Source organism: Nerophis lumbriciformis, linkage group LG09 (genome assembly GCF_033978685.3).
Source record: "Nerophis lumbriciformis linkage group LG09, RoL_Nlum_v2.1, whole genome shotgun sequence".
Classification (NCBI taxonomy): Eukaryota; Metazoa; Chordata; class Actinopteri; order Syngnathiformes; family Syngnathidae; genus Nerophis; species Nerophis lumbriciformis.
In genome coordinates, this window is record NC_084556.2 from 2900270 (window position 1) to 2909968 (window position 9699).

At 42.0% G+C, this 9699-nt stretch overlaps 1 protein-coding gene across 1 annotated transcript in view; it reads right to left on the reverse strand.

Moving 5' to 3' along the window:
* Nucleotides 1–9699, reverse strand: part of LOC133607823 (A disintegrin and metalloproteinase with thrombospondin motifs 2-like) — a 33658-nt gene that overhangs the window by 23497 nt on the left and 462 nt on the right. The window contains exons 2-8 of the mRNA XM_061962801.2: nucleotides 9084–9487; nucleotides 7721–7901; nucleotides 7549–7646; nucleotides 7398–7481; nucleotides 1087–1170; nucleotides 847–1000; nucleotides 653–758 (exon numbers count right to left, since the gene is read on the reverse strand). Of these exons, the coding sequence (XP_061818785.2) occupies nucleotides 653–758; nucleotides 847–1000; nucleotides 1087–1170; nucleotides 7398–7481; nucleotides 7549–7646; nucleotides 7721–7901; nucleotides 9084–9487 (1111 nt within the window). The remainder of the gene's footprint in view (nucleotides 1–652; nucleotides 759–846; nucleotides 1001–1086; nucleotides 1171–7397; nucleotides 7482–7548; nucleotides 7647–7720; nucleotides 7902–9083; nucleotides 9488–9699) is intronic.

The following is a 9699-nucleotide window of genomic DNA, read 5'->3' on the forward strand; positions in this document are numbered from 1 at the left end:
TAACCCTTTCAAATGCAATAAACCTTTATCTTTCCATTAGTATTATTTACCGTTGTAATTGGAGGGTCAATAATCTTTAACTATCCTAAATAAGTAAACCAATTCTCAATCCCTTTTAGCAAAAGTGTTACTTCAATATTTATTGAACAGAATTTATTGAATTTTTTTGTTGTGTTTCTATTCAATTTCCCTTGTGGATCATTAAAGTTTGTCTAAGTCTAAGTCTATCACTTTTCAACAAATTCAGGATTCTGGCTCGTTCATCCATGGCTCATCATCTTGCTCATTTGGTTTGAAACCGAAAAGTTCCCTTTGTGGTGCTTTTCACTAGCGACTAGCAAGGCTCTTATCCGAGTATGTGCATAAGCTAGCGGATTCACTCCCTTTATTTAATTCTGCGGTTGGAAAAACGCGCTGCATCCTGTTTGGAAGCGACAGACGGAAAAAAACAAACACACACGGATAATCGAACATGGCAATTTATAAATGCCGGCAAAGTTATTGTCTTTATATTTTTCTATAATTCGATCAATGGATTTATTGACTATCGGTCCAGGCCTAACTATATGTATATTTGTATCTGTGTCTATATGTTTAGATGTATTTGTGAGCGTGTCTGTGTTGTCTTCAAATCAGGGTGACATTGTCTCACACATGGCCAATTTCGTGTGCAGCAACGAAGGCGGACGAGAAGCCGTCCTCAATGACCAGAACACAACTCTGATGCATCTGACACATTCCCGTAACTGGAGCATAGCCTGCCGAGAAAGGTTTCAAGGTCAAATGTCAGCTTTTAGGAATCAGTACGAGGTGCGGTAGTCGAGGTAAAATTAGTACTGGCAGTACCCTGCATGCCGGAGGGTCCGAACTCGCGTCTGCTCAGGTAGACAAGGTGGTCATGCTGTTGGTCGTGGTCCTGGTCCCTCTGTTGGAAGTAGGACCAGCCACAAACGTTCTCCAGACTCTTCTGGGCATTGCCCACTGAGATAAGCTCCTGGGACTAATAGAGAGAGCAGTCAGGTACATTTGTTTTGTTTTCTTGCTGGTCTAAAGTAAGTGCAAGTAGTAGTGATCCAATTCCATTACCTTTGACGGCGACAGCATGATGATTCTCACCAGAACGACGTTGATGTTGGCACCCAGAGAATGGTCTTGATAGATCTCGTTGACCTGCAACACATCGGTCAGCACACTTTTAGGCTACGTTCACACTACAGGGCATGATGGCCAATTTGGATTTATTTGTTAAATCCGATCCTTTTTTGTGTGATTTAAAAAAATATGCGACTTCTATGTATGTCTTATGTGAACGGAATGTATCCGTAAAATGACGCGCAAAAATGACGTCACACGCGGAAAAAACATGGCTCTGATTCGTGTTGGTGTCCTGGCACATTTACGGCAATTTCAAGGAGTTTGTACAACTGGAGTCAACATTTAGAGATTATGGAAGTGGTCAATAATTTGAGCTAAGGTAGTTTGTGGGGCTGCTCGGCCTGTGATGCTACGTTTGTACGAAGGCACAAAGCGGTTGTACATTGACGCAAGATCCTCCATATGTTTTCTGCTCCTTCATCCACCATTTTTTTCCCGCGCCTGTCTGTATTGGCAAACAAAATGTGAAGTTTGTCACTTTTGGGGTCGGATGAATGCGACCTGTTTAGTCAGACTGCAGTTGCATCGGATTTATGTATTTATATATCTGATTTATGTCCAAATACAAGACTGTCCTGGGTTGTATTTGAAAATATCGGAATTGTAATGTTCACACTGACACAGGTCACGTAGAGTATGGGCAAAAAATTGGAATTGAACTGCAGTGTGAAGTTAAGTTAAAGATAAAAGTTAAAGTACCAATGATTTCCACACACACACTAGGTGTGGTGAAATTTGTCCTCTGCGTTTGACCCATCCCTTTGTTCACCCCCTGGGAGGTGAGGGGAGCCGTGGGCAGCAGCGGTGGCCGCGCCCGGGAATCATTTTTGGTGATTTAACCCCCAATTCCAACCCTTGATGCTGAGTGCCAAGCAGGGAGGTAATGGATCCCATTTTTATAGTCTTTGGTATGACTCGGCCGGGGTTTGAACTCACAACCTACCGATCTCAGGGTGGACACTCTAACCACTGAGTAGCCATAAAAGGGAACTGCACTTTTTTGGGAATTTTGCCTATCATTCACAATCATTATGAGAGACAAGAACACACACGTCTATTTTTGTTTTAGGAGTTTAAAGATGATAAAAAACGCTTGATGGGAGTCACCGTTGTCGCCTTCAAAACCCTCTAAAATAACTTCAAAACCCTCCATCAACATTTTATACACACACTGCAAGTGTATATATGTGTGTATATATATATATATATATATATATATATATATATATAGGGCTTCACGGTGGCAGAGGGGTTAGTGCATCTGCCTCACAATACGAAGGTCCTGAGTAGTCTTGGGTTCAATCCCGGGCTCGGGATCTTTCTGTGTGGAGTTTGCATGTTCTCCCCGTGACTGCGTGGGTTCCCTCCGGGTACTCCGGCTTCCTCCCACCTCCAAAGACATGCACCTGGGGATAAGTTGATTGGCAACACTAAATTGGCCCTAGTGTGTGGATGTGAGTGTGAATGTTGTCTGTCTATCTGTGTTGGCCCTGCGATGAGGTGGCGACTTGTCCAGGGTGTACCCCGCCTTCCGCCCGATTGTAGCTGAGATAGGCTCCAGCGCCCCCCGCGACCCCAAAGGGAATAAGCGGTAGAAAATGGATGGATGGATATGGATATATATATATATATATATACATATACACACACGCATTGATTTACATTTCCATAGCAGCGCACTTCCGACTACTGGCAACAACTGTGTGTTCCTACTTCCGGCAAGAAAACGTGTGTGTTCTAATCATGTCAGACTTGGTAACAGATAACGAAGACGACTATTTTTGGACGAAAGAGGATTCACAACCTTATATTTTTGAAGCTGAATATACTGAGAATGGACTGCTGGTTATAGAAGCCAGCCCAAAGGAAGGGTGAGATGTTGGAACAGATGGAAGCCGAGAGAATGAGAAGAAAGGGACTTTGACGCTATAAATGTGGAACTTGGAGCCAATGCTATTGCCACATAAATGGAGTGCTTACCCAAATAAACGTCCCCAGCCAGCCGGACCAAATAGACAACTGTCCATCGAGTGAGGCATACTTTAATATTGATAATGATATACGGAGCACGTCATGCATGTTATTACAACTACAGTACATGTGCTGTCTGGCTAGCTGTGTACAAACAAAAATGAAGTGCGGGCTAATACTTTACAGATTCTGCAATATCATTGTTCATGTTTTTCAGTCAGTACAGGTTATTGTCCTTTCACTTTGTGTTGTGCATTACAAACTCAAACGCGTTTTGTGCTGTCGTAGAAGCTAGCTTATCTCTTTCCGTAGCTAGCTTTTACGGCTAAAACCAAAGCATGCCCATGTGTTACTACGCTAGACAAAGAGTTCTTCAGTGTTCGCTCTTACAATAACAATGTGGCTACAGCTTGGTTATTATACAGGTTACGGAACGTAAATAAAGTATTGTTAACGGTTTTTGAATGCATTTTTAAAGTGATTTAGAGGTAAAGTTGATTGCCCCCATTAGCTGCATTGCTAGCCACCTAGAACGAGACGATTTTTACATGTTAGAATGCATAAAAAACAAAACATGTTGTCTTCTTGTCTCTCATAAGGATTGTGAACGATAGGCAAAAATCCCAAAAATGTGCAGTTCCCCTTTAATGGCCTTTCACACACGGTTTAGATGGCGGTTCATGACGATTCTGCAATTATACATGCCCCACCCAAGACCGTGTTAACATCTTAGAAAAACCCTGGTCATCTGCCACGAACCATGAGAACCACAGGGAGCCGCCCCCCCAAAAATCAAACATGATAACTTTTTCTTTGTGGCATTGGCTGTCTAAAATGGACCGCGTTAAAAATGCATTTTAATGTGTAAAGAACAGCAGCCTTTGTGTTTGTACCACAAGAGCCATGATAATATCGTGTTAATACCAACGCAATCTGCCAGTCACATTATTCTCCCAGACCTTCACGATGTGAACACGGTAACTACACTGAGGTGGTGGTGTAAAACAGTGGTTTGCATTTTTGGTTGGAAAAAAAAGAGATAAAGAAGTAAAATACAGCACTATGTCATCAGTTTCTGATTTATTAAATTGTATAACAGTGCAAAATATTGCTCATTTGTAGTGGTCTTTCTTGAACTATTTGGAAAAAAAGATACGTTTTTATTTATATTTATAAAGGATTTTTGAATTGTTGCTATTTTTAGAATACCGGTATTTAAAAAAAATCTCACGTACCCCTTGGCATACCTTCAAGTACCCCCATTTGAGAACCACTGGTGTAAAACACAGAGGCATTGCGGTCTCAAATGGTGGCACTGTGCTTGATGCGGAGTAAAGTGAGAAGTTCTGTTGTAGTACCGTGCCAATCTGCGTTGCTGCTCTGTTAAAAACGTGTTGAAAAAGGCTTTCCGGCATCATTGGGCATCGTTATTTCTATCTGGCTCTCAACAAAAAGGGATGATTCCCTCTCCTCTCCATTATATTCCCTGTTTTGCCTCGGTCTATTCTCGTCTAATTTTGTCTCAACTTTTTTGGAGCCTCTTTTTGCACTGCTTTCTAAATCGAAACTTAGAATTCACCAACTAGTCTGTAAACGCAATAGACAAGACTTTCTCGACTAGAAGCACAGGTTCGGGGGAACCTGTCTGTCCCAATGGAAAGTCTACTGTTGGATGCGCGATGGATGAGTGAGAGAAGTGGAGGGTTGTGAGCCGGGTGATTCATTCTGTTGAGGACATTGAAAGGTATCTACCTATACGGAACCATGTTAAAAGGTATCTGCTGCTTGAATTAAATGTTGCCCTGGTGTATCCGGAAGACGATGGCAGCCGTTCAAGGTACCCGTGTAGAAGCTGCATGTCATGACTGATGGGCAGGGGGGTAGGCACACACATTGCAGCGATTTTGAACCAAACCACAGACTGCATAACATCCCAGAGAAGGTTTCCGCTCTGTAAGTTAAAATTATGATACATTTGAAGACCGGAAACAGTCAGAGTAAACGAACATATTGGAATGCAGCTCCTCACCCTAACCTAAGCATCCTAACCTACACTTTACGCCCTCCTCAACACCGGCCTCGGCCAAGGTCGCTGCTGCAGACTTTCCAAAGTGATGCCAGCGAGACGCTCTGAAATCCCTTCTCCCTTTCCTCACTGACACCTGCTGATTGTTTGACTTTGTTGAGACAAGATCACGGACATCTCCACAGCAACCAGCTGTGCTATCGCAATGCTACTCTACAGAATGAGGCACAAGGGCATGACGCCAGACAAAGCAATGTCCCAGGCTTATGGACACACACGAATCCACCGACACAATACAAACACGCATCCCACTCCCCATGCCACGTCTTCGCCGCTTCACCACCCAAGTCTGGTACACTGCCTGTGCTGTTAAACCCCCCCCAATGCAAGTCTCAAGTTTGTATGTCGTAATATGTGCTATATGTGCTTATATTTATTGTTTTTTTTTCCTAGTCCCACACTGCGCCACCTACAGGAGCAGAGTGGGAGTGGCTTTTTTCCCCCTCACTCATGCCTCATCTTGTTTTTCTCTTTCCCCTCAGCCCTCCAGCTCTGTCTACCTCCTGTCATATTATATTTCTGTTTCTTGGACAGATTGACTGTAAACAAATGTTGTACTTTTTAAGTGCAATGACAAATAAAGTGTCTTGTATCTTATCTTATATCCCAGGACCATCTAAACCAGTCAAACTAATTTTAGATCGGGGGCCACATGGAGTAAAATCTACTCCCAAGTGGGCTGGACTAGTAAAATCCCGGCACGATAACTTAAAAATAAAGACAACTTCAGATTGTTTTCTTTTAAAAAAAAAATAGAACAAGCACATTCTGAAACTGTACAAATCATGTTTTTTTTTGTTTTTTTTTTACAATTATCTGTTGCGGTTAATAGTATTCCATCTTTATTTGTCGTTATTTATATATTCTGAATAAATTATGTGATAATGTTCATCAGTCAATTCATTGGTGTTAATTTTCAATCTATCAAGATAAAAAAAATTATATAAAAATCAAATTACAGGATGTTATTTATGTAGTTTGATCATTTTCCTCGACTGATGAACTAACATCATGTGGTTTATTTTGTACATATGTAGCATCATCTACAAAGATACAAAGAATTGCGACATACAGTGGACAAATTTAGAACAGCTGTTTTTTTCATTCAAAAATTTCAAGATAATTTTTATACTTAGCAAACTCATCCCGCGAGCCGGATAAAACCTGTTCGCGGGCCTGATCCGGCCCTCAGGCCGTATGTTTGACACCCCTCAGCCCTCCAGTTCTGTCTACCTCCTGTCATATTATATTTCTGTTTCTTGGACAGATTGACTGTAAACAAATGTTGTACTTTTTAAGTGCAATGACAAATAAAGTGTCTTGTATCTTATCTTATATCCCAGGACCATCTAAACCAGGGGTGTCAAACTAATTTTAGATCGGGGGCCACATGGAGTAAAATCTACTCCCAAGTGGGCTGGACTAGTAAAATCCCGGCACGATAACTTAAAAATAAAGACAACTTCAGATTGTTTTCTTTTAAAAAAAAATAGAACAAGCACATTCTGAAACTGTACAAATCATGTTTTTTTATTTATTTATTTATTTTTAACAATTATCTGTTGCAGTTAATAGTATTCCATCTTTATTTGTCGTTATTTATATTTTCTGAATAAATTATGTGATAATGTTCATCAGTCAATTCATTGGTGTTAATTTTCAATCTATCAAGATAAATTTTTTTTTATAAAAATCAAATTACAGGATGTTATTTATGTAGTTTGATCATTTTCCTCGACTGATGAACTAACATCATGTTTATCTACAAAGATACAAAGAATTGTGACATACAGTGGACACATTTAGAACAGCTGTTTTTTTTCATTCAAAAATTTCAAGGTAATTTTTATACTTAGCAAACTCATCCCGCGAGCCGGATAAAACCTGTTCGCGGGCCTGATCCGGCCCTCAGGCCGTATGTTTGACACCCCTGATCTAAACCAACAATGTGTAGCAGTCCCTTGGGAATGCATTTCAAGTCATGTGGGCTTTGTACCGAGGATGTCGTTGTGGCTTGTGCAGCCCTTTGAGACACTTGTGATTTAGGGCTATATAAATAAAGACTGATTGATTGATTGATTGAAGTCAACTGCAGACGCGTGGTCCATTCGTCCATGTCTGAATTTGAGCCTAAATTCAGTGTCGGGGTTGACCTTTGAACTTCAGTGTCACTGATTCCACTTACGATGTTCATCAGGGTGAGAAGATATCTCTGGACGTGTTCTTGTCCATGGAATAGAAGGACAGAATAATCCACGGCTAACAAGACCTGAGACATGAAGAATTGGTTGAGGATATGCCGTAGGAAAAACATGTGACATCTATGCGTTCTTTACCTCAATGTTGAACACTTCTGCTTCTTGGATGAAGCGTCGCTGTCTGCTGGCAGAGCCAGACTTGGACCTCAGCACACCTGAGGAACCTAAGAGAGGTGCTGAAAAGTAGAGTACAGGGTATCACTTTGACTCGATTGGGTCTTACAAAAGGGGCGTGTTCTTCTTTTCCCACCTGCCAGGAAGTCATCAGTTTGATTGACAGTCTGTTGTTTTGTGCTGATGATGGCGGATGTTCGATAAACGATGTGTTGTCTTCCTCCTTCCTCGTCCTCTTCTTCACCTGTGCTTCCAATTCCCTGTCGGTGCAACGGTTCGATGAAAAACTCCTCTTTCCCTGTCCGGATCATACCAGCCTGCAGACATAGATGGGATCCACTGAAGCTCTGCTTACATACGCCAAGGTTCATTGAGGATTTACGGAAGACATACTGAGATGCAGTGAGCGAAGTGTGTTTGGTGGAGAGCAAAGAGTGCAACCGCAGCAAAATGAAGGTGACTGTGAAACAACAGATATGCTTCAAAATAAAAGTCAGTGTTTTAGTGAGAGTCAAATAGCTCAAAATAATAGCTTACAGGAACATTTCTTTTCCTTAAGTGAATGCGCAGTGCAGCCCATTCCTTTCAACAAGTCTCATCTTTCCACCACATCTGGATCCTATCAACCGTCTGCCTTGCTCTAAGAAATGACCGTCAGACTGGGAGTGTGCACGTGGCTGCGGCGCTTCACTTTTTGCAGTCTTCGGCTCATGACATCAAGAGTTTTGCGCCAGCCGTGAAATTGTTCAAAGACTGCGAGCTCCGTTTCACACAGCTTGTTGTCCAACATCTACCGCTTTTCCAAAAAACAGTCGATCACCATGGTGACTGACACACACCCATCAACAGCCTCGATCTTGGAAGTGTGTGTGAGTTTCCATCACGTCTTGGAATGCGCCACATGCAACAACATTCCTTTGACAAATCAATAAGGCAACTACCAAAAGTGTTTGAAAAACGACCGACACTGAAATCAATGTAATAAAAACGTGTAAGAAGATTGGTTGAACGGACATGCACAAGTGGCCAATTGCTGAATTGTTTTTGATTTTAATGTTTTTGTGAACGGGACAAAATGTGATGTTTACATGATTACGCATGAGAGAAATTTGTTTACAGCAGCATAAGAAAAACTTCCCGAACAGGAATAAACCAACCAATGTGGACAGCTTTGAACGCTTGCTAGTCCAAAGGTTTTTCATTGTGCCCATCGGGTTGAGTTTTGTGGGATCTGTCATTGTGGCTTGTGCAGCCCATTGAGACATTTGTGATTAAGGGCTATATAAGTAAACTTTGATTGATTGATTGAGTCACCAGTGAATAAGAATATTTTCAATGGAGACCTATTATTAGTTCAAGTTTATGTGCCTGGGTCAGGATAACCAGCTTATCAGTTACTTTGATTCCAATTATTGCAATTTTGTTGTTGTCATTGATGCTAATGTGATTATGTTGATGATGTGCACTTCAGCTGAGTAATGTGTTTAGGCGGCACCCACCAGTCCGTCACAGTTGCTAATAGCAACAGATGTATCCTGCATGTTGGACACCCCTCCTTTGTAGAGGCAGCTGGTGTCACCTACTGGTTGCAAGCGTTTGCGTCCCGACTCCTCCCACCACTCCATGGTGGCATGAGGGGCCACAAGGCGGCGATTGGGACGCAGTCGCAGGTGGAGTTCCTGCCCAAATACCGTCACGTTGTAAAAAAGCTCCGCCTCCCCGTTGTCCATCCATGGCGCGTTTCCTGTGTCACTTTGCGGTTTGTTTGCGTCACCGGAGTGGGCTTGTCTTTTGCTGCGGCGCAGGGAGTGGGCCGACACTGACGCTGACAGGAAATGGCCCAGCGAGTTGGTTCTGATTGGACGGATGACACTGAACTCTGACAAAACTCGATGGAGCGAATCTGAGAGACACAATAAACGTAAATGAAATCACAAAGTCAAACGATGGAATGGAAACATAGACTGGAACATTGGCAAAAAAAATCAAACTATGTCCTCCGCAGCAGTACTTCCTGTAACTCTAACACATTGGATGGATGACGTCATCCCCAGACTATTTTCTTATGATGCAATTTGAATACACTTCTTGTATCAAGGACTTTTATTACAGGCA